At 43.4% G+C, this 24,671-nt stretch overlaps 1 protein-coding gene across 4 annotated transcripts; it reads right to left on the reverse strand.

Moving 5' to 3' along the window:
- Positions 1–1,681: 1,681 nt before the first annotated feature.
- On the reverse strand, positions 1,682–24,338 carry pik3r1 (phosphoinositide-3-kinase, regulatory subunit 1 (alpha)). Of its 4 annotated transcripts, none has more exons than XM_016662760.1 (15): positions 24,216–24,338; positions 21,366–21,927; positions 12,883–12,975; positions 12,696–12,770; positions 12,308–12,439; positions 11,454–11,655; positions 11,271–11,353; positions 5,654–5,855; positions 5,389–5,569; positions 5,180–5,305; positions 4,950–5,092; positions 4,682–4,858; positions 4,489–4,563; positions 4,230–4,400; positions 1,682–4,137 (listed from the first exon to the last, which is right to left on the reverse strand). In XM_016662760.1, exons 2-15 carry the CDS (start codon positions 21,697–21,699, stop codon positions 3,948–3,950), a joined length of 2,184 nt encoding a protein of 727 aa, XP_016518246.1. In that variant the 5' UTR covers positions 21,700–21,927; positions 24,216–24,338; the 3' UTR covers positions 1,682–3,947. The 4 variants fall into 4 exon arrangements, with proteins under 4 accessions (XP_016518246.1, XP_007575870.1, XP_007575871.1 ...); XM_007575808.2 differs by having other exon boundaries at positions 24,097–24,338; XM_007575809.2 differs by lacking the exons at positions 11,271–11,353; positions 11,454–11,655; positions 12,308–12,439; ... (2 more) ...; positions 21,366–21,927; positions 24,216–24,338 and adding an exon at positions 8,306–8,603.
- Between the last annotated feature and the right edge of the window lie 333 nt (positions 24,339–24,671).

Consider the following 24,671-nt stretch of genomic DNA (forward strand, 5'->3'; position numbering starts at 1 on the left):
AGAAGTAGCATCGCTAAAATACTTTAAGCTAATATCGCTGATCTTTTGCCTCCGGACTCCTTGGTCACATTTCCAGCCAGGCAGGTTTCCTAGTCCTCAGATGTTCAGCATAGCAGAGGTCAGGGCTTTCCAAAAGGTCAGCAGGTGTTTGAGTTCGTTGTCCTGTTGCAACATCCAGCAATGTCAACGTTTCAACCACACTGAAAAAAGAAAAACTAGTTAGTTTGTTACATGTAATCAAATTAAGTTTGTCAAACTTTCATATATTCATGAAGTTTGACAAATGAGTAACTATTATATTCACTTAGGTAATGTTAATTTGATTTCTTGTAACAAAATCATTTTTTTTCAAGTTGGATCACCTATTTTCTGTTTTCATTGAGGTTGAGTTCAAGAATAAGGAGGAAGTGTTGAGGTTAGGTTTGCCACCTTTCAGAAATTAGGCGGGGGGGTTGGGAGGCTGCGGCGGCAGCATGTTGGTCTGTGTTACCCAGAAAGCAGTTGGGCACAATATCGCAACACCAACACCATGAGTCAAACAATGACTGAGGCAGCCTACTATTTAAAGTACTCGGGGACCTTTTCTTTGTTATTACGCATCCACATTTGTAAATTACACTTTTGTAAATTAAAGAAATTTGTAAAGTAATAATATAATATATTGAATCGCGTCCCGTATCGGTTCAATACGGGACGGTTCCGTATTTTACGGGACGGGTGGCAACCCTAGGAGGTAGAAAATGTAACATTGAGAACTAGGGCCTGGGTACTTTTCTGAGTGACAGTTTAAAGGGACAGAAACGTGGAAAAATCAGCTGTGACTCAGCTAAACTCAACCGACCGGCTCAGACCGGATCAGACTCCAGCGGGTAGCCTTCCGGTTTCACTGTCATGCGCCAGCAGATACAGAGGAGAGATGGAAGATGTTCAGCATAGTCTGCAGGCAGCTCAACCTGATGATGAAAGTGTCAATGAAGCATCTATTTAAAACACCCACCAATTATGCCACGCTGTGGTTTATATGCAGTGTAATCTCCAGCCAGGTGGAGGTTTTCCTTTTAAGGCAGGAAAGCAGAACGCAACACTTTCATCTCGTTTGACGTAAATCTGGAGGCACAAAGCAAAGACCTGAACAGCTGAGACGTTTCCTTGTACCAACTGTGATGATGTATCTAATAAAAGTCCGGAGAGGAACAAGCCCACTCACATCTTAATTAAAACAAACGGGTTAAGTTGCTGACTCTTAACACAAGCTAGCGCTACTCCAGCTAATTTAAGCGCAAGCTAACTTCATACTGGAATGCTCAGATACTGAGGCAGAAATGCAACTTGATGATAAAGAGCAATTGTTATTTTTGAAATAGCATGTCATCAATTATTCATCCCCTTCTGGATTATCAATGCAAAATGTCTATTGATTTGATTGTAGTAATGTTAATTTAAATGAGCATTAGGTTGATTCAACACAACCTGTGTTGATTCTTTTGCATATTTGGGTCTTTTTAGATTATTTCCAGTGACTGTAGTTAAAACCAAGACATTTAAACAAAGATGTTAAACTGCATCTTTTTATCATATCATCTTCAGTGCATAGCTGCAATGTCATTTTACCTCAGCGTGCTGCTCCTGATCTTCACATCAAAATTCATTCAGCAAATAAATTAAACACTCGTGTTTCTTTAAAAAAAAAAAAGTGTTTTATTTGTTGTTGTTTTTTTAAACAAAGCCCAATACAGATTCAAAGCCAAACTTAGGAACACTGGCAAATATCAATCCAATCATGTGCGGGACACAAAATGAACAGGAAAAAAAAAAAAATCATACAACCCAGCACTGAGGCAGAGAAGGTGCATGATGTCTGTGATCTGAGGGGATAATAATGAAATAAAAAGGTTGTGCCAGCAGCTGTTGTGAGGTAAATAAAATTAGACATATTACAGATGTCTTTAGTACTTTTATAAATGTGATAAAACCCAAAATGTGCTTAAAAAAAAAGAAATTAAATTTCAGATGAGCAGTTTGGTCAAAACTGCGTGTACCGTTGCAGAAACAGTTTCCTGCTTTAGGGGGAAACAGATTTACACCCAGCCTCTGCCGCCGCTGCCGGTTTGTGTGTGTGTGATACATGGGAGGTAAATCGTCCGACTCCCGTCGTAATAGTGAAAATAGAAACAATCACATTCTGGTTTCCCAGCTCATTTTTGTTAAGATTTCAACTCAACAGCTGACTCGGCGTGCATGCCTGTTCAGATTTTGTAAAACGCATCACACCAACAAGCGCTCTGATTGGTTGTTTGGGCATGTACCGCTTTTCTCATAAAAACTTTAAATGAAAAAAAAAAAAAAAACAAGTTAGGAAAACTGTAGTTGAGCTGTTGACGATTTATTTATTTATTTATTTTCGGATTTGCGCCACTTTTGCGTGGCGCAACTTTGAAATATGAAAAAAAAAAGTTTCTGAAATGAGCTGATCCACCCATGTAAACATTTTCTGATACAGAAAAATATACAAAGTGTAAAATGTAAATTGATCTTCTATTCTCTCATATGGGAACATATCTATTTTATAACAAAATAAATCTCTACTGCTGTTTGGGCGGCGATATGGGGTCGTACAATCCCAACCAGCACCGTTCTCCGACTGCTCCTCCAACACGGGCTTCGCTCTCCACTCTTCACTGAAGCAGCTCAAACACTCAAAAGGCTCTGCCTGAGAGGAACTTTAGTTTGAAGCAAAACAAAACAAAAACAACAAAAAAAAGGTAATAAAATACTCATCTTTTCCATCTGTATACCAGCTGTTAAAATCATTTACAATAAAGTGTACGTTTCTATTATTATTCTTTAAAAATCAGAAGCGTTTTGTACTGTAGCTTGGCATTTTGAAACAAAACCAAAAAAAAAAAAATATCCTCAGATATTTTTTTTACACAGGAAAAGATACTTTTCAAGCGGTAAAACAAGCTTATATTGTGGGTTTGCAACAGTTAAACAATTCTTAAGTACAAATGGAGAAAGAATTGCATAGCTGATCAGAAGAGAACTCAACAGGAACTGATCCTTTTTGGTACGGTGCACTTTGTTTCATGACTTTGCACAATTTCACATATGTACATGAAATAGTAAGTCCATTCATAGTCTCAAGCTCGTTCGACACCTTTAAGATCAAGTTTGCTTCTGCACTCTAAAGCTCGACAGCGACACGGCTGCAGGCTTTTTCCCGTCTCCACTCTGCTCTTATAAGTTCATAGGAGTTTGTTTTTTATCAAACCATTAAAAAAATTGTGTAAAAAAAAAAAAGAAGAAGAAAAAAGTGCCATTTTGCTACATTTTCAGCTGATCCATGGTCTGCTGCTGAGCAGATAAACACAAGCTAATGTGTTCCAGCCATCCAGCGTCGCACGGTCTCCCGATTCTATGAGTTTTGGTCACGTGGACAGTCCGCACAAACACACACGTAGAGGAAGGAGGAGAAAGAAAGAAAGAAATGCACGTTGATGATGTGAGGAAAAAAAAGAAGAAAAAAAAAGTCGTAGCCGGTGAGTACGGTTCCGTTTCAAGGGTTTGACTTTGTGGTTTAACATTCCGGCTGGTAAAGCTTCGAAAAAACGGACAAGCACCATAAGGAAAAGGCCTCAGACGTCCTCCTCTTGGAGAGTTCAGCAGTTTCCGCTAGATTCTGTGCTCCCACAAAAAAACTAAAGAAAAATAAAGAGATCTACATTCAGACTCGCCTCTGGTTTTACGGCAAAGTCACTGAAATGTTTCAGGCTTTATTGTGTCCTTTTCCTCCGGTTTCCAAGTCCGAGTGTCAGAGCGTGTCCGTTCCGTTGTTCATTGTTCGCATTTGCTCAAGGAGTCCAAGACGTCGTCTCCTCCGGCTCCAGCCAGATTCGTAAACCTGTGTGTCCGTGCGGGGAGGTGAACGTCCAGGGGTTGGGGGTTCCTCACCGTCTCTGCTGGGCGTACACCGGATACGCTAGCGTCACGTTCAGAGAGTCGTTGTGCTGGACCAAAGACGTGTGCTGGTAGTGGAGGACGAGTTCTTTCAACGAGCCGTACAGGTTGTACGGCTCGGCGAAGCCGTAGCCCGACGGCGTCTTATTGATGACGCAGTGCTTCACCTCGCCTTCCACGCTGCGGAAAGACAGAGAGGCAGGACAAACGGTCACCCACTTGTCAGGAAATCTGATGACGACAACTCTAATTGTAGTTTTATGGATACGTACACAACGCTGCAGGCGTAGCACCCAGCTTTGCTGCTGTCCCGAACCAGGAATGTTCCGTCTCTCTTGCCTTGGAGCACGGCCTCGGCCTGGAGCCGGTTGATGTTGCCCAGTCTCCAGCTGCGTTCGTCGTGATGCGGGAGGTCTTCGTCGTCGTCCACCATTGAGTATTGACTGAAAGAAAACCAAAGACGTGACAGAATGTTAGTCGTGATGTTTTCTTGTTGAACGTTTTCTGTGTCGTTCGGACTTGGGGACTTACTCTTCGGTGTTCTCGTTCTTGATTCCTAGCCATTCGTTGAGCTTCTTCTGTCGGACTCCTTTCTGTGTCAACCACCTGTCGGACAGGAAGCAGATGCATGTTAGACACTAAGAAAGACCAAACCTATCAAGGTACGTCGAGGTTACGACGCACCTCGATAAGAACATCCTAACCCTCGATGCGCCGTACTTACATGAGGTACTGGTCTCTGGTCTTGCGGAGCTGGATGAGGTCGGGTTTGATGCTGTTCATCCTCTTGTCGATCTCTCTGTAGTCTGCCGCCTGCTTCTTCAGGTCTTCCTCCAGCCTGCGCTTGCTGTCGACGATTTCGCTGATCCTTGATTTCAACTTTTCGTAGTTACCCATAATTCTGCGAACAAAAGAAACAAGTTAGCACAAAAAAAAAACAACACTCCATTGGAAAGCGAGCTAAAAGCGACTAATCTCCATAGCGTCCTCACCTTTGGATCTCCTTGTCGTTGCCTTCTCTCTTGAACTTCTCGATGTACTCTTTGCTGTACCGCTCTTGCGTCTGACATTGCTCCTCAAATATCTTAATGGTTTCGTTAAAGGCTTCTATCGCTGTGCGTTTCATTTGGATTTCCTGCAAGACAAAGCACGGTTTTAAAATCCAAATTCAAATTCTGCAGTCAAACTACGGATGCCAGTCAGGAGTGAGGCTGCGTCTCACCTGTGACGTTCTGGTGTATTCCTCGTACAGACGGTCGTACTCTTTGTTCTTCTCTTGGTACTGCTGGTGGTATTCGCAAAGCTTCCTCCCCACAGCTTCAATGTTGTCTTCTTTCACCACCTGGTCCTGATGACGGATTTCAGAGTTGCGGTTAAGTTCCCGTCAAAAAAGGGAAGCGCTGTGACAATCCAGTGGGCTAGCTCCCCTACCTGCTGGTGTTTGGAGACCGGGTAAAGCAGCTTGACGTCTAGCTTGGGGTTGTACTGAGCCAGCGACTCGTTCCGATAGTGGTTGATGAGCTCCACGACGGAGCTGAAGGTCAGCGGATCCGAGAAGCCGTACTTTCCGTCACGGTGGAAAATCTTGATGAGCTTGTTGTTGCCTCCTTTCCTGCAAGCAAACAAAGGCGGTAGAAGAGTTAAACCAAGAGCGGGACGGAAGGATAGAAAGACGGAGGAGGACGGTTGGACTCACCTCAGCGTCAGAGTGTAGTCTCCGTGCATTTTAGTCGAGGCGTCCCGCACCAAAAATGTACCGTCCGCAGTGTCCCTCAGTTTCTCATTGACTTCCTCCCGAGAGATGTCCCCCCAGTACCATTCAGCGTCCTGAAGAGCCATGTTGTTGTTCATACCGTTGTTAGTCACAGCTGTGGACTTGGGTGGTTTTGGAGGTAGAGCTGTTGGAGCAAACAAAAAAAGAAAAAGGTTGAATTTCTGGCGTCTCGGCAGCAAAATTTACTTTCCCCGACTTCTGCCATTTGAGGCAAATCAGGCATTCTGCTACAGGCTTATTAGCTCTCACTCGTACCCCTCTTCCTCTCCGCCCCAATTCATCAAACTGGGATAATGAAACTCTGCCTTCTCTCCCGACAGCGAGAGTGGGAGGAGAGATGGAGCGGAGCGTGAGTCAGGCAGAATGAATTTCATTCAAGAAAGGAGGCCGCCTATAAATATTCCTCGCTGCAAAATGCGGGAGTGCATCCTTCTGAGAGAACGATGCGCATGGAGGACTTGAAAAACAAACGGCTGGAAACAGACGACACACGCAAGTTTGAAATCCACAGCCGTCACCGGCGAACGAATCCCCTTCGTCCGGGGCTTTGGTGTGGGATGACCTGATTCTGCTCTATAGATTCAGAGTCAATAAATCTATGAAAGTCAAAGCCAATGGAGGCTAGCGGAGATTGGAGCTAAGGTAGTCGGCTATTTTTAACCCCACAAATCTGCACTGCATCAATTGTTCTGCAGCAGCGGACCTTGCGGAACGTCTCTCGCCTGCAACTAAAAGCAGGATTAACTTGGCAGATGCCTTCTGCAGTAACAAAAAATAATTGCATAAAACAGAACAGTGCAGGTCTGAGCTTCCCACCACATCTAGAAATTACTGGAAATGCCTCCTCCTCCTCCTCAAACGCAAAGCAGACTTAATAAAAACAAAAGGAAACAGCAGCAGCCACAACAACGCAGATTCCTCTTTCTCTCCGAGGCAGAGTCACTTTTAAAATCGCACGATTTCCAAAAAGCCATTAAGAGGCAGCCTGCTCGGTAACGTGTTACATCACTCACCGCAGCCAATCACACAGGGGGGTCAGTCACCAACCGCTCCTGCATCTTTCATTTCCTGAGAGCGATGAGGTCATTCTCCGAGTGTATTTCCTGCCGATATACTTTACAGCTCTGCTGCCGAGCAGAATGGGATCAGACTCTCCGCTTTGCAGCTAAACTAGAAGGAAGGAATTAAAAAAAAAGCTTCTTGCAGCTCGATTCATGCTTTCCCTCACGCATCCCCGTCTCCCTCTGCCGAGCCTGTGCACTTGCTCTCCTGCAGGTTCGCTCGCCCCTCCTCCCTGCGTGTGTCGCGCGGACGCTCGGCCCGTCCCACTGCTGGCACACGGACAAAGCCGGCTCTGCTGCTGCTGCAGCACGTACGCAGCTGAATCATAATGCCTGGCCCCCCTCCTCCTCCTCCTGCCCCCCCGTGGTCAGCATTAACCCAGGGCTCTGAAATGCGTCCTGTAATCCCGCAGCATGACACTCGATGTGACGGAGACAGCCTGCCAGGTTTCCTTAGCGATGTTAAAATAGAAGCAGCTTCCTGGTAGAGAATTAGGGCTTCAGAGGGAGGGGGAAGCCGGTTTTCATACGGCCAGATTTACTAAGAGGAGATTCTTCTGATTTATGGAGAAGAAGAACTAGTAGTGAGTGATGCTCGAGAAGAGAGCTATTAGTTTAATAAATAAGTGTCTGAAAGAAAAAGTACAACCAGTATGATTAGTAAGATCTGCTGCTCTTCCCACACCTGTTGCTGCATGCTGCCACTCAGCTGGCTGAAAGAAACTTTCCTTTTCTGACAAAAAGTTCTACAGAAATAAGTTCAATTCTAACTATTAATAGATAACATTACTTCATACCCGTATCGGTCCCAATATTGGCAAAAATAAATTCTAGTTTGGATATTGTGACAATCTAATTATACGCCTTGTGGTCTGAGCGACTTCATGATTTATTATTTATTTTACATTACGTTTCATATTCCTAATTGAATTTTCTGAACGTTTTTGTTGCAGTTTATTTGTACAAATCTCATGTTTGACAAAGCTTGTGTAGCTGTTGGTTTATTTGAGCGTGCTGTACTGCTGCAGTCATCAAGTAAATTTTTATTTTAAAAAAAAAAAAGAAGAAAAGAAACGTTTTTAAATCAGTTCAGCATTTTTTTCTGTACCGGTGCCTCAGATAGCGGCTTCAGAAGTGAAAAAACCAAACTTTTGCTTTCCTGTTTGAAATAAAAGTAACTCCATCTAGCAGTTCTCGCTCGAGGTTCTTGTCCTGAAAGAATCTCACGCCAGCACACCTTCGGCCGGGTAAAGAGTCCTTTTACGCTTTAAATTATTTAGACTCTCTCTCGATACGACGCATCTAAAAATAATGCGAGGGTTTTAGAGCCGGTGCAAACTGGAGAGTTACTTGTGCAGCCGTGTGCCTGAAGCAGGCCTGAGCGACAACTGGGCTTCTTTAAAAATAAAATAAAATATATTTATGTGTTTTTTTTGGGGTTTTTTTTGTAAGAGTTCGCAGGTTAAAAGTAGAGATACATCCTGGAGTTTCAGAGTAAGAGCGTCAGACTCACGCTGTACGTTGTGCATGTCTCAGTGGATGAAAAGTCCTTTCTGAAGCGTCCTCTTTCAGTTCCACAGGTTGAATTAAATCCAGTTCGACGGAGCTCCGTTTCGTAGTTTGGGCTGCATTCACCCTTCTCTTCCTCCTCCGGTATGAGGATGCGTCTCGTTTTAATTCTTTGAAAAAGCTGCGGCTCTGCGCGCTTCTTAATGAAATCCAGGTAATCCTCTGGGCAGGTGCTGGGTGCGACCGGGCTGAGTGTGTGACTGACTCGCTCGCCCCGCTCTGTCTGACTGAGAGTGCTCAGCTTCTGCTCTGACTCTCCCTCCTTCCCTCCCTCCTCCTGCTGCTGCTGCTCCTCCCTCCTGCCCCCACACCGTTTCCTTTTCTGAGCCAAGCCTGAGGCCTGCTCACGTGGAGGCGGATGGTTAATGATTAGCAGTAGCTGCTACGGTGTCGCCCTGAATCCAGAGTCTCAGGTTTCTGTGGTCACTCCCTCTTTTTTTTCTTCTTCTTCTTCTTCATTTTTTTTCCTACATGTTTGTAAAGGACGAACGAGGTGGGCGTTCGGTCTTATGATTAACTTGCAAAAGTTTCAAATATTTGCTGACTGAGCCCTTTGAGGGGGCAGGACATGTGGATATCCAGGCGGTGGGGAGGTGAGGAGGGTGGGGGCCGTCTTCAGTTAACAAGAAGCTCTCTGTGGCACAGGCCGACTTTCCAGCCAACCAAATCTAAGTGGGCCTTTTGACGCTTACTTAAAATAGGCTAGCAGTAACTGGGAGGAGGCATGCAGACACCCTTAAACACACGCACACAGACACAGGTCATTCACAAAACACACACAATCCGAACATGTGTGTTTACAGAGTAGGCTCCCCTCGTCTCGGTGTTTGCATGAGCCAGATGACTGAAACCCGGCGCACCTGAGCGCCCATGTTTGACAGGGTCATGTGCTTCAGGGGGGCCGCCCACGGCCGGCTCTCGAACCGCTCAAACTCTTTCTGTAGCAAAGAGTACAAAAAAATAAGGTGCTGGCCCCTCCCCCACCTGTTTCTGCAGACCGACAGTCAGCTTGGGGGTAAGATGCTATTGCCAACAGGACAAAAACTGGACGTCTGAAAAATATTACGGCGTCGTTTTGAAGCTAAAACTAGCATGCTACAAACAGCACAGCAGCTAGCCCAACTAAGCTAATAGCTTATGGCAAAACAAAATAGCTGTCATTTATTCTAATTTTTTTGCTTGAATCTATGTACATAGAAATGAAAAAATAAAGATAATTGTAATTTCCAGGTTATACTAAATTTGCTTATATTTCCCAATTTAAATACGAGAAAATATTTGGCTAACATGCAAAGCATTTTGATCAGATTTTAAATGTGTGCAACAAATCCACTTTATCGTGAGAATAATATTTTGGAACCTTTTTTATCATTTGTAATAAGTTTATATTTTGAAAAGGTTTCTATTGAAAGCTAGGCTGGGATTGTTGCCATAACAACGGGGTTGCAGTTAATTATTTTTAGTAATCTATTATTCTACCAATAATTTTAATGATTAGTTGGATAAAAAATTTACACCTTTTTTTTTTATACAATATTATAAATATCCTAAAAGGTGCAAGCAAAAAACTAATAATTAAAAAACTATTATTAAAACTACTGGGTGAAAAATATTTACAGAAGTTTTTTTATCTTAAATATAAAATCTATATATTTTGTACATTTTTGGCTTAATTACTACTTTGTTCAGCAAATTGACATTTTTAGTCTGTACTTTCCAGTTAGCCATTACTCACTGACTAAACTATTCGTCTATTCATCATGATGAATCTGGTTAATCGTTACGACCTTCCAAATATAAATCTGTAATGGGGGAACAAAAAGCATTTCCATCCATGCGTCCATCAAAATGCTCTTGCAGGTGCAAATTACTGACAGCAGAGACCAGCCGTGTTATAAATAGCCCCAACAGGTAATAAAAATGTTTAAACAGCCATGGTCAGTCTATGGTCCGTGGGCGAGCCAACAACAGCGCTTTTAACAAGCCCTGTAAAAACACAAGTGTCACACGCAACACACTGCAGCCTCCTACCACAGCAGCTCGGTTTTTTCTCTCTCTCTCTCAGCTCCCAAAAGCAAGACCACCGCCGAAACTTTAAAACTAACTTCAGTTTCCAGGCCGACCGTGAGAAAATAGACCCAGAAAGACAAACCACAAAAATCACAGAACAGTCTGCAAACTGGTTTAATCCGGTTAAAATGATAAAAAAAAAAAATAAAAAAAAAAACCCGACATCCAGCTGAAGCAAGTTTGTGATGCTGCATGCTTTGAAGCACCTCAGCTGTGAAAATACCTCTGTAAACACTAAACTTCCTATCTCAAGTTACTTTCTTCAATCTAAACTTGCCAAATTATTCCTCAAACAGGTTTGATAGCATTCAGAAAATGTAAGAACCGCTGACAGTCGTTTCATTTGAGTTTTCTATTTTTAGGCATCAGAAGAAGCTCAGATCTGATCAAACTGAAAAATGTGAAACATTTACGCTTTGCCTGGATTACTTTGCATTACATAGATTCGAAAAGCAGAATTTGAGGAGAGAAATATTCCTTATTCTGCTTGGAAAAATCTGAATGCACTGGAATCTAAACAAGACTCATAAAAAATAAAAAACTCCAAAATAAAGGCCAGATTTTTCAAAACTGCATTGAAATCCTGCAAGACAATTTGACACTTTCAATTCAGATGCACCTAGATGTTGCAATCTGCAGCCTGCTGCAGCTGCTGGTCTCGACACTTCGAGCAGAGCTATTTATAGCTCAGCTCTCAGTCAAGAGTTGTGCAGCAGTTTAATGCCCACGGTGAGCTTAACGCTCTGCACCCCCTAATAAATAATGTGCCCATCTCTAAAAGAGGCGATGCAAAGTGCGAGGGTCCGATGTAAAGTTAGATGGATGACCGGAGCCCGTACCTGGAGCTGCTTGGCTCTCGCTCCACTCGCTGGTCACCAGCACCTCGATGATCTTGATGAAAGCATCCAGACTGGGTTCGCAGCTGTAGAAGGGGAGAAAAGGGCAGGTGTGGGGAGTTAAAGGTCAAGCCTCAAATGCAATATGTCTGGATTTATTTATTTTTTTCGATGAGCGATGTTCACCTGGTGGGCTGCTGTCTGAAAAACACGGGGCTGAAGATCTCGCCCAACGATCTGGCGCTGAGCTGGTTCTTGGGCGCGTTCTGGCAGACTCTAGAGAAGTGCCTGAGCAGACACTGCAGGGTGAGCCAGTACTGGGGCGGCAGGGTCGCGGAGCTGGCGATGCGGCGCAGCAGCTGGGTGCATTCCTCGGGGTTCGCCGCCTCTGTTGGTGGGGGGGAAAAAAAACAAACAAAAAAAAAAACGTTCGGGTCAAAAGAAAATGAGACGAAACGCAACTGGGAGCGTCTCTGGCTGAAGAACGACACGAAATGAAAGCGAGATCTTCAGACAATGAAGAGATGGAACAAAAAAAAAAGAGAAAAAAAACAGTCATGCAGTTTGTCTTGGAAACCGCTGAGAGAGTGTGCGGTTCAGAATGAGCGTAAGGTACACTAGCAGGTGATTGGCTGCCTGGAGATGGCAGAGATAAACTTTCAGGCTTGTTTTAGTTCCTATTAACCACAGATATCCGGTTTCTGGCCATGTGACATCAAGGGAATGCAATGCAACAGAACACAATGCAAACGAACGCAGCAAGGTGCGACTTTTCTTCTTTTTTCTTCTTCCCTTTGCTTTGCAAAAAAAGCAAAAAAGTTAATTCAAAGCTAAAGAAAAAAAGCAGGGGAGAAGCATGCATGATCTGAACTTTGCATGTTTTCAATTGATGAAGTCAAGAACCCAAAAGGAGAAGCGGAGAGCAGATGAGTGTTTTGCGGTTGGTGTTTTTTCCATCTCACAGAACGTGTTGTACAGTTTGGGGACATCACGTCAGCGCTTCATGCACCACGCTTCGAGGACGCTGAGTGGGCTCTCACCTTTGACGGCGTGGACCATCTGAGCGTGGAGGGCGGCTGGGACGATGGGCTGGGGCAGATCCTGCAGGTACCTGCGCAGGCCGTCGCACAGGGCGGGCAGCTCCAGCTGGTCCAGCTCGGCAGCGGGAGGATCTGAAACGCAGCGGCTTGGTTTGTGAGAAAACCACGAGCCCTTTGAGTCGCTAACGTCATGTGTGTGCAAACACACAACCCCTTTTATTTTCTGAAACTTCCTCTGTGTGTGTGTACTGGTCTCGTTTTGCTGACTGGAAAGTTACAAGGTTCACACACACACACACACACACACACACACACACACACACACACACACTCAAGCTGATTAGGACATGGGGAATGGAAAAAAAAATAATAATAAAAACATTCTTACCACAATCATAATACTGCCTGATTTCGAGTCCACCTCCAGCGGTGAACGTTCGATACAGAGTCGGGTTGTCCACACCTGTCAAAAGGAGAACACGGACGTCACCCCGTGTGGTTCTGCCGAACCGCTCACCGATCGACAGAGTCAACTGGGACGCGAGGGGGAAGACTGGTTGTCATGGCAGCCTCACCTTTCCTCTCGATAGCTTCGAGGAGTCTGGTCAGCAAGGGCGGGGCGGTCTCTGGGAGGAAAAACTGCTCCGTCAAGTCTGCCAAACAGACGCCTGAGGAGACAAAGGTCAACAGATGGAAATATTAAAATCAGTGGCTTCATATCAAACAGACCTTTCACACGTGACAAGCATGGAGTCCAGGGTGACTAAAATAATATGAGGAAGTACTCTCGTGTAAACGTAGCCCTAAAGATCAGTGATCAGCCAGAAAATTTCATTTGGATAGTGGCGACCTGAATACAGACGTTCTAATAGTCCTTTTAAGATCAGCTTTACTCTCAGCAATAAAGGATTGGCACAAGAGCTGTGGATCTCTGCAGCTTCCCCAAAGTTATTGCAATTTTTCACTGTAATACTCTCCTTTCTTGCATGAAATCCCCTAAAATACGTCGACGTTTGTGGTTGCATGTTCAAGGCGTATGAATAATTGTGCGAGGCACCGTTTCTCTCTGACTGAAAACACAAAAGCTCTCAGGGGATTTCAGTAGGTGCAGTAATTCTCGAGGTGCACAGTCATGGATTGTTTATCCGTTGTGCACGATTGGGGTTATTCCTGCAGTTTTCACACTTGCGTTTTCAGAAAGGCTTCTCGCATCTCTGTGTCAAGCTAACAAAAATGCAAGGAAGCCTTTATTGTGGCGCCACAGCTTAATTTCTCACAAGAAAAATTACATTTGATACTCTAAACAACAACGACGACAAAAATACAGATAATTCACAGATGGCGGCGATTCTTCTGAACCAGCTCAGGTGTTTGACCAACAAACTGCTCGGAGGCTTCAAAGGCGGCAGGTACATGGCCGGAGAGCGCCTTTCAAAAGGTGAAAAGAAAAGTCTGATTCAAGAGCAGGAGGGGCTGAGCGCTCAAGTCAGGGTTTGGTGGGTCAAGGAATTAAGCAAATATCCTGTGACATGAGGTTAGCCAGGTCTCTGGGTATTTTAGTTCTTTACTTATTTTGCCTTTAGAACTTTGCAGCCAGGTGCGGACATGAAAGGATGAAGGATTTGGCCGGGGTTTTTATTTGGATTTTGTAAAGGCGTATTTTGAAAAAAAAAAAAAAAAAGAAGTAAAAAGGAATTTTTCCTGAAAGGCTCGACTGTTTCAACACCGAGACTCCGGGTCGGTGAATGGAACCTTTCTCCAAACCGTATTTTCCTTTCTGCCCCTCTTAAAAATAATAAAAAAAGAGTCAATTAAAAAAAATCTGCCTTTAAAAGAAGAAAACGAACAAGTGCAGCTCTCAGTAATGTATGATAATTATCACCGAGGCATTGCTTGGTTCCAACGAACGCAAGGGGATCGGGGAGGATGGGGGCAAGGGGGTTCAATCGGGCGAATAATGAACGGCTTCGACTGAATCCACATCCTGAGACCAGAGGGGCTGGTGGGTTGCGTGTGAAGAAACTGGATTACTCAAGTCCCTCTGACCACATAACACACAAACCTTCATCGAGGACAAGTGGTCATCTGGAAGACATTACTGGAAATGCAAAACCAATGGGACGGGGGGTGAGGGGGATTCGGAGAAGTAGCAAACTTTGAGATGGAGCAAAGTTTCCCTAAATAAAGATGGGAGACATGCAGTGCCGCCATCTCTCACCTTGGAAGTGTAAGCCTCTTCCCCCTTCCTCCCCCTGAACAACAAGACATCCAACACGGATCTCCTCCCGCGGCCAACCTCGTCTTTCCGGGAAAGGAAACCCTAACCCGGCTGCTTTCCCTCAGATCAAACCCATAAAAATAACAGATCAAAAGAGGAGAATGAGTCGCTGAATGCTTAAGCGGGGATCCAAAAACTTTCCAATCAAAGTTGCAGATGCTTTTTTCTGCGTATTTTCATCCACAGATCTGCCGGTCTGCTCCAGACAAGGTAGGGCGATAACTGCTGCAACGAGACGAATCTTCAAGGTGATCCAGGGTCCCATGTTTATTGGGTGATGGGGGAAGCAGAGGGGGACATGAGTGGCACGGCACAGACTGCAGATAGAGTTGCTTCTTAGTACTGTCAACGGCGTGACGGTTTTGGCGTCCATAGAAACGTATTGAGTGTCCGGGAGGCAAAACATGGCAGAAATGCTCTGAGCAATCGCCGATGATTCCTCAGACGATCCGTTGATAGACAAGCCTGTGCTAGGCATGGCTTGTAACCAGGGAAACGCAAAGAATATGCTGTGTTTATTTAAAGTTTGATAATTGTTCTGGCAAAATAAATTGTCCCAGGGTTCAGACGCAACCGGTTTAATTATTTTTACAACCGTTTGCTCTGATGCGTCGACGTCTTTGCTCAGGAGGAGGGATCGGTGCCATCGGCTGCCCTTCTGTAGACAGAGAACTGAATTATCTGATGCAAATCCTTTTGTGGTGAAAACCTCTCTCTTGATGTACAATGTTGGTTTTTGGAAGTGTTAAGTAGGTCACATTATTATTTTTTTGTTATTTCTTGTGATGTATGAAACAGGTTGTTCTTGTAAATGACTCAAGAGATTTTTCATGAATAATAAATAAAACATTATGTTATACAACATTATTTCACTTCACTTGTATAAATGAAATAAATAGGATTTGATTCCTACATTCAGTATGATAGATATTCGTGTAACCCGTCTTGTAAAGTGTGTTTAGGTGACATGTTTTTTGTGAAGTTGGTGTTTTAGAATTGAACCAAACTGAACTGAAAGTTAGTTCAGTTCAGTTCAGTTCATGCATACATTCCAACTGCTACACTTATCAAGTTTGTTATTTCAATTAGAAGAGATCAGTTTCTTGTTTATTCAGAAAGATTAAATAGTTGCATGGCAGTACGGTATGGAACTTTATTTAGCTTTTTGACGAGAGACTGTATCTGCGGCAACTTGGAAAAGAATAGCAAGGCGACGGTAGCCTCCTAAACATGCCTCTACAAGTGTGCATGTTTGGCCTCAGTCAATCAGCAGTCAGTCAGAAAGACAGACGGACTGAGGAAGTCTTTGCAGCTGCCACTCGCAGAGCTGCGGTGTGCTGCAACAGGGGGTTTAGCTGAGGGGTACAATCTCACCAGCTCAAGTGGTATGTCTGCAACGAACAAAATGTAGACTGTGGGCAGAGGGAGCCGTGAACTCACTAAAGATAGCTCACTAGTTGGGATAAATTTAGAGAGTCTGCTCTGGTAACTACCATTTTCAGGTTCCTCCTGGTCTGGAAGAGGTCGAGCTGTGACTCAGGAGTTGAAATCAGAGGACCTGTGCAACAGCTGAAACAACCGGCCGTGCAAAAAAATGTTTAAAAAGAGGTTTAAGACTTCACTGGAAACTAATATTACACGGAGCATACCGCTTAGAATCTGTTTTAACCACAAAAAAACATGATGCAGCTGTGACGCACAGTAGAGGAAATAAAAGGCAGACAATGTCTCCTCCTGGTGGAAAGAAGATGCAATGCAGACGAAGAGGAGGAACCAATAAGGAGGTCGTTGCTAGAGGGTGAAAATTAACCCTCTGTGTGCATGTGTGTGTGAAGACTCACCACTAATGACTATTTTTCTAAAGCCAAATCCACCATAAAAACTCTTACTTAAAATAGAAGAATAGAATAATAGGGCTATATATCCCAGAATGCATTGACACCGATGTTTCCTGTTAATACCAACAATTTTCGAGTTAAGACACAAATTTTAAGACATTTTTGCAAGATTAATGCGCAAGTTTAGAACCCCATCTGGTGTACATGTTAGACAATCACATGCGACAGCGTCAGATCAGATAGCAGCTTGGTTTTACAGCTCTATAGCGACAGAGTGAGCTATAATCTCGATGTTTTGTTTGACCACAACGGTTTTTAAAGATATGCTGCCTCTGAGTCGTGCTGCTGCTGCGCGCTAATGGCTACAAGCCTGTGCATTCAGTAGAAGTGTGCAACACTGTGTGAGCCAACAGGGGGAAGGAAAACATGTGGGCTGAAAATAAAAGTGTTTAGAAGGAGCGGAGGGTTTTTTTTTTAATGCATTTATGCAACGCATGTCCGTTTTAGCGCGATGCATAAACCGTTTTGGTGGAGCTTTTCTGCATCTTCCAGATATTGTCTTGCTCTAATCTCACCTCTGTCCTGTTGCTCTCCTTCCAAGTCAACCAAATACACACACACACACAAGCACACACACCGTCCCAGGCTTCGTTTCCTCTCCTTCCTAATCCTCCTGACAGACAGTGACTGACTCCGGTAAAGAAGATTTGCCAGTTCAGACTTCAGTCCTTGCACACAATCAGGTAATGAAACGGCTATGCACACGATTCCATGTTACGTCTTGAGTGGATTTACACTCTAATGCAATTTGGTGGTGTGTGTGTGTGTTGTTGGTGGGGTGGTGGGTGGAGAGAAAATATTACATTTACAGCGGTGATCTTATTGAGCTTCAGAATTACATTACAGCCCTGGACAGCAGTTTCGAGACACAATGGGTTCATGTGAAAGTGTTCCTAGAAGCGAAGGTAACAAACAAGCCGGGGGGTGTAACCGTGTTAGCATGTTAGTACAGTTCAGTGCAGTTCAGCAAACAGTGAAAGGACAAGATGAACGTTTATTAAACATGTTTTTGTTCTAATCAGATCTCGGAAACAGCGAGGAGCCAAAAATACCTTTAAATCCAGCTGGAGTCCAACGGATTTATCACCTCTCAGGATGTGAGCTAACATTTACCAAGGGCCAGTGCTATGCGTTTTCAAGGACATGGTGCTATTTTATCATGCAAACAATTACCAGTTACTTTCAAATTTGACTTAAAGCACCTTGAAATTGGGCTTCTGTCTCTTTAAGAAGCTCCTGCTTTTTCTGACACCGCCTTCAGGATTTAACGACATTTTACCAGTTTTTCACTGAAATGTAGCTCCTATTATGAACTCAGCAGATGTGCAGTTCCCCCAGGTCTTTGCTAATTGCTGTTGGCTAGTCTGAAGGAGCTGAGTGCAGTTTCCAAGCTCGGGAGCTTGGAAACTGCAGCTCTGGGCCGGAGCTTTGAGGAAAAAGGAGATGTTTGGTGAGACAAAATGTTTAGTCAACCCCCAATGGTTGCCACGGGACATTCAAGGACTGGACTCTTCAAACATCCAAGAAAGGCTTATAGGAACACCCCCACAATATGTTTTTTTTTTTTTTTTTAATTTGAGGTTGGTATAACATTATAACATGATATAAAGCTCAAAAAAGTCAATTTTACATAATACTGCCCTTCAGCCCCAGGAAAATCAACTGTTTCTTACAAATAGCAAAGAATAAATCAGTAAAACTAGTTGTCCACCAGCGTAAAGCTGCCGAGGCGAGAGTTAACGTTTTATTTTCTGGTGGCATTCTCTACCGTTACTGTAATCAGCACTTAACACAATACAGACTCATCACAGAGCTATTAATCAGTGTACCATGCAGTCTAAAGCATCAATACAGCGTTTGCATTACTGCAACAACAACAAAGATCACACCATGACCGTGTCCTCAATCTGCTACTGACTTGGATGGTGGTAACAATGTGTGACTTTTCCTCCGGGGGGGGGGCAGGGGGGGTGAGAAATAGTCACTGCCAAAGTCACTAAACACCATAATTTACAAGAATTAATAAAAAAAATAAAGTGACTGTGTTGAATGGAGCAGATGTCAGGCTGAATGCTAAAGAGGCCCAGACAAGGAAAGCTGCATTAGCTCAATCTGCTGCTATGTGGAGGACCGACCCGTCCAAACTCCCACCAGCTCCCTTCAGTTGCACTTTTTAGCAACTTTTTCAATAAACACAAATGAAACTCATGGGCTTTTAGATTTTTTTTAGCTAGTTTTGGTAATGTGCCAATGTGACAGACGCTGTTGAATATTTCCTCAAACAAGCCCGAGCATGCCTGCCGAATCTTGTGACAGCACGCACAGCAGCAAGCAATCACTGTCCTCCAACATTTACACTAAAACTCAGAACTAGGAAGTTAAAAAAAAAAAAAATATGGGTGTCGCCTAAACAATTTATATGTGACTTCGGTGGTGACCTTTGAAAAAAGAAATAATAATAAAAAAAAGGTTCCACGTGAGACCACTCCGTGTTCCTTCCACTCGGCGGGCCCAAACACATGCATGTTGTCTTAACTCAGAGGCCCCAGCGAAGGAGCAACACTTTAATGTTTATAAAAAAACAAAAAGAGAAGAAGAAGAAAAAAAAAAAGAGGTAGTGAGCTGGAATGAGCCGGAATAGTTTCCCAGCCCTGCCCTCCTCTCCTCTCTCCACATCTGCTGCACTCATGTAAACTCCCTCCTCCCCCCGTGACTCAGAGAAGAGAGGCCCCCTTTCTAAGCCTCAACTCTCCACCTTCTTTGCCCTCGCAGAGCTGACTGTAGGAGCTATGAAAACATTAAAAAAGGGAGTAGAAGGAAGGAGAAGAAGAAGAAGGAAAAAAAACTGGTGTAGGAGGAAGGGAGTTGGATCCCCTCAGTGGTGGGCGATAAATCACAAACACTCTGGGAGCAACAGGACCCTCTTCAAAGAGCCCTTGAGCATGGTTCCTCCCATAGCCCCCCCCCCGGCTGCCCTACTCCCCTCCGCCTAGCACAACGCTCTCGCTCTTCCTCCCCCCCTTCCCCACCAACCTCAGGGCGGCACCTCCCCTCCCTGTTCCTCTCCTCGCCCGAGACACAGAGACTTTTCTTCTTCTTCTCCCTGCGCTAAAATTCCCCACTCGCTCCAGGCTCAGCCCTGCGATGCAGCCATTCAAACGCCGTGCTCCCCCCCCAAAACGCACCCCGGCAAAGAATTTCACAATCGCACCACAAAAAGAGCAGAAACTGGAAACCTGGCAACTGCAGCGGCTCGGAGTTTGAGCCGCCGCCTCCTTCAAAAAGCAAAAAAAAAAAGAAAGAGGCCGGTTTTAATTGTGCTTCATAGTTGTGGCCGGCGCATCCCCCCCAACCCGACCCTCACACTGCTGAAACATAAAATCTTACCAAGTCTTTTTTTTATATATATATCTTAGCATACTTGAAATAAGAAAGTTAACTGAAAAGTAATGTTTCAGTAAGATACAGCAGCTTGTTTAAGGTAAAACATTCCTTAATATTGATGAAAAAGTGAAACCATTTCACTCAAGAGAAAAATGTCTTGCTATAAGTGAAATAATCTGCCTGATTTCCATCAATATTGAGGAATTATTGACTTAAAAAGAGCTCCTATAGCTGTTGAAAAATTATTTGTATCGGATTTGAAATATACCAAGATATTTGAAGCAGAAACTAGACATGTTTTAAAAAAAACAAAACAAAACAAAAAAACAACTTGGTAAGATTTTGAATTTTGCATCATGTTGCAAATACTTCTAATGTTAACAAATAAACTGTATAAGTTTCAGTTATAAAGCAACTGAAAACTGAAAGTAACCAGGTAAGAAAGTGAGCAACGAGGGGGGAGAATATCAGGGGAAAATGTTCCTTTTGTGTTGGTTTTGGTCGGACTGATGGCGAACACTGGGTGCTTTCTCCTCACATGCTCAATCGGTGACATTGTGTTGTTGTGATAGCCACAAATTCAGTCCAACAACGGACACTCTGTGCAGCATTTTGCTTTCTTTTCTTAGGAAAAAAAAGTCCCAAGCTTTTCATATTCAACACTTGTGGTTTTGCTGCTTCGCCGTTCGCACTCTGTGGATCACAGGACGAAACCAAACACACCAAATGACTAAAACACAGTTAAGACGACTGAAAACACAATGACTAAATAATGAGATCATTCATTGGATTTTTCTGGCATTAAATTGTTGTGGGGGATTTCTCCCCCTGTGACGATATTAGAAATAAATAAAGTAAACTTTTGGCTGCAGATGAAACACGGTGGTGGCAGCAACATGCTACCAAACCTAACCATTCTCTGCTTTTGTATAACTAGAAGAAACATATTCCTAAAAAAAAAAAAGAAAATAGTAGCAAAAGGCGCTTTAAAAAACTATCTGCATACTTTACACTTTAAATGCTTTAAATTTATGGCATAAAATACCAATTATTTGCGGTTGCTAAGTAAGGGGAAAACAACAAAAAACAATTGAGAGTTTATAGTTGCATTAAAATCAGTCTAGTCTTTTATTATCTCCTCTGTTTTTCAGAGCCTATGACTGGTTGAATGTCCTGATACCTCAAAAATAAACCCACACACACAAAAGGCAACCTGTTTAAACAAAAAGACTAAAGAACTTCTTTTTTTCTCCTTTTTGCGAAACCAGCTTGCCTCAACATGCTCAGATCCATAGATCTGAGCATTTTTCTTAGCGCCGATAAGGACATTCCAATCTCCCACGATGGAGATTGAGAAGAAAAATAGATGATATCCACAGAGCCACCGTTCCTCTGGCAACCTGAGCTTCGCTCTTTTGGATTCTCATTCAGGGCTAAGTTCAAGTTTGCACTGGTACGTAAAAAATAAATAAATAAAAATAAAATAACAGAAGCTCACCTTGATCCGAGTCGGAGTCCTCTGCCTTGAAGGAACCTGGAGCTACAGGTAAGGGTCTGAGCGGCCTCGGCTTGGGCGTCGGTGGCGAGATCCACTTCTTCCCCACGTACTCCACGTACGTCCCGGGGAAGTCGCCCTTCTCCTGCGTGGTTTCGTTGAAGCCCGGCAGCCAGCCGATCTTCTGCGGCTGCTGCTCCAAGCCGTCGCTGTGACCGAGGGCGACCAGGGCTCCCTTGCTCACCAGCAGGATGTCCCCCACGTGCAGGTCGATGTCCTCCTCCCGCTCCTTCTTGTACTCGTACAGCGCTCTGTACTGGTATCCTTCCACGCTCATGTTGAAAGGGGGTCGATTTATTCTTTTTGGTTTTTTGTCTTTTGTTGTGACTTTTTGGCTACCGAAGACTGAACGCAGACGAAGGATGTCTAGCTTGTCTTCTTGCTCTCACAGATCTGGTCTGACGTTGACGCTCTGCTGCGCTCCTCGTGCGTCGCCGCACGGCGCGTACCCATCAGTGAACGGCCCGCAGCCGTGACGTCGAGCGTGCCTATCCAGACCTGAAAGCTGAGAGGAGAGGCCATGTTGGTCACGGTTTCACCAGATGGCTCCTGCCTACGTCACGTGTGCGCAGCGAAACCTTTTTAGCTAAGCGTCTGAGAAACCGTAAAAGTAGCGGCTAAAGAGGCAGATGCAGCGCGAGGTTCTTCGTAGTTTGATAAATGCGCCACGGTTTTACAGCGTTTACATAAGGGGAGGGTTTAAGTTTATAGGGTGTAAAAGCTTGTGTTTAAGCTAAAAAAATTTTTTTTAACAACGCTGCAAAGAAAATCTGACAAGTACAGGAAGTTACTGTAGTCAGTCTCATAAACTGTTTTCATTAGCTGTGCCAAGAAGAGCTTGTACTGAGTTAGGGGCAAATAAAAACAGCCTAAAATGATTGTAAGCTTCTTCGTCTAAATCAGTTGAGATGTGAAGGAACTGGAGTTGAAACTTTGTGAATGCTGAAACGTCTGGATATGACTGTACTGATCGGTGACGCTGCTAAAGACTGGACACATCGCTCTTTGTTTTATTGTTTATATTATAGATAAAAGCTGCACAAGAAATCTAACTGCAGTCATTACAAAAACAATACTTGAGTACTAGGATAGTATATTTAAATTTTTTAATCTTTCATGCTCAGCATATCTACAACATACATAACCAGCTGGATGGTCTCAACTTCTTTTTACCTCCCACGTTTCATGTATGATTTTTTTTTTTTATGTATATTTGATGTATGTTTTGTAATTCAACAACTGATGAAAAGCCTAGGAGCCTACTGTCAGCCAGCAACAAGTGGGGGAGGAGGAGGGCTGCATTACACTATGCATCCTGCAGCCAGATTAAGAAAAAAAAAAAAAAAGCTGATGACTCTAGCACTTTCTCTGACATTTACACTTTAATTGCGACAAAAGAAAATTACAGCCCTTTAGAATATGGGTAGACATATTTGAATTATGGCTTTCTGTCATTCTTTCAAATATGTGGAGAATTTCAAGGTGGTATTGTTCAAAATGTTGGTAGGATTTCTATCATGATTCCTTACAATATGTATAGTAGACTGTAGATATATATATATATATATAGAGAGAGAGAGCTGTTTGGACATAGATAAATATGTGTGGGATGATAAAATAAGAGCTATTGGAGCAAACATCACTGATATGGTTATTGAAAGAAGGGCACATAAAGTGGAATGTACTTTAGATTTACAGAGGTAAGATAAATTATTGCTTTTTACATGTCAGATAATGTATTCAGTTAGTTTCTTTACCGTCTTTGTTTTGTTTTGTACATACGGATGATGTGTAGTTTTCTGTGAAAGCTATACATTTTTTTTCCAGTTGTATTTTACTGCATCTACCCTGGTTCCCACAATAAGCACATAAAGGGTTGTTGTATAAGGTCTTCAAAAGTTGTACAAAATGTTCTATGCAAATGAAGATTCATCTGATTTGCATAAGTATCCCACAGACAAAGTAGGGTAAGCAAGTTTTTCTTTTGTTTGCGAAATGGTAAAAAGGACAGAAATATATATTATATGCATATATTTTAAAAGGAATAACCAAGTTAGAAATACATGTTTTTGTTTTCTTTTTAAATCCTTCATATGTACATGCATTGTTTTTTTTAATGTTTTGGTGCCACTGAAATATCTCCAGGGCAGACCTCGTCATCTGCCAAGAAGATAAGCGTCTTAAAAGTGAGTGATTCACTGCACTCCAGACTGCGTTATTACTATGAACCGGTTTTTAATGGCTCCTCTTTACCGTCTGTGGCATGCAGAGCTGCACGGCCAACATTTATAACACACGGTTCCTCTCACATGCGCCTTATCGCCTTCCTAATCTTGAAAACACATAGATAACCACAAGCAGTTTTGTTGGATAGTTTGCAAAACGTACTGCAGACTCTATCTTTTGGATAGAGTCCGAACTCGCCAGCAAAAAAATGTTAATGGAGTAGTTCGCTAGCTAAATGGGCAAGAAGAATGAAGGGAAAGACAGAAAGAGAGAGAGAAAGAAAAAAAAAGCTACGTACGAAAGTTAAGCAACGACAGAAAACAGCAAGAGTACAAGGTAACTCCTTTTAAGAAACATTAACTACATAAATATTCGACTTTTGCTAATAAGAACCAGGCGTAAACATTTTAGCTAGTTAACTTAGGGAGTTCGGAGAGTAGGCACTTACCGAGTGAGTATGCAATGCTCCCGCAAACGATTCCAGTGAGTCCTCCTCCTCCCTCCACGTAAAATGGCTTTTAACTTCGAAAAACTACCAGCGAATGGAAGCCAAAACACATCCTTTACCTGCCTGCTTGAAAACGACGAGTCCCCCGCGACGGTCTAAATCCGATTTAATGACTAGAACAAAGTGTTACGACACACACACAGTCGGCGACATAACGGCGCAGCTCCCTGTCCCGAACAAATGTTCCCTTCAACGTCGCCCCCCCTTTGGCCAACGAGGGGGCGAGACCGGGCGTTGACGCTGATTGGTCGAAACAGCTGTCAATCAATGGTGTCATGAAATTGGACCAATCCGGTTCCCGCGAGAGCCGACACTCCCCCTTCTATGTTACTCTCGCAGGCAACATGGAGAGCGCGTATAGAAATTACATAACTACAACTCGTAGCCCCAAAGTTGTACGCCATTGTTATCGTAAGCAACAAGCACAAAGCAATATTATTATTACTTTCGGAAGTTATGAGAGGGGATAAAAATGCAGTAGCAGATTCTGTGTGGCAGGGAGTAGATGTGAATTT

Source organism: Poecilia formosa, unplaced genomic scaffold (genome assembly GCF_000485575.1).
Source record: "Poecilia formosa unplaced genomic scaffold, Poecilia_formosa-5.1.2 Scaffold389, whole genome shotgun sequence".
Lineage (NCBI taxonomy): Eukaryota > Metazoa > Chordata > Actinopteri > Cyprinodontiformes > Poeciliidae > Poecilia > Poecilia formosa.

What these genes read in the sequence shown, in the direction of transcription:
- pik3r1 (XM_016662760.1), bottom strand. Translation starts at nt 21,699, where the DNA reads ATGAGCGTGGAAGGATACCAGTACAGAGCGCTGTACGAGTACAAGAAG. An exon ending in CGAAGCTATCGAGAGGAAAG is followed by an intron (nt 12,771 to 12,882) that starts GTGAGGCTGCCA and finishes TCCTTTTGACAG; the next exon opens with GTGTGGACAACCCGACTCTG. An exon ending in CGGTCTCCAAACACCAGCAG is followed by an intron (nt 5,306 to 5,388) that starts GTAGGGGAGCTA and finishes ATCCGTCATCAG; the next exon opens with GACCAGGTGGTGAAAGAAGA.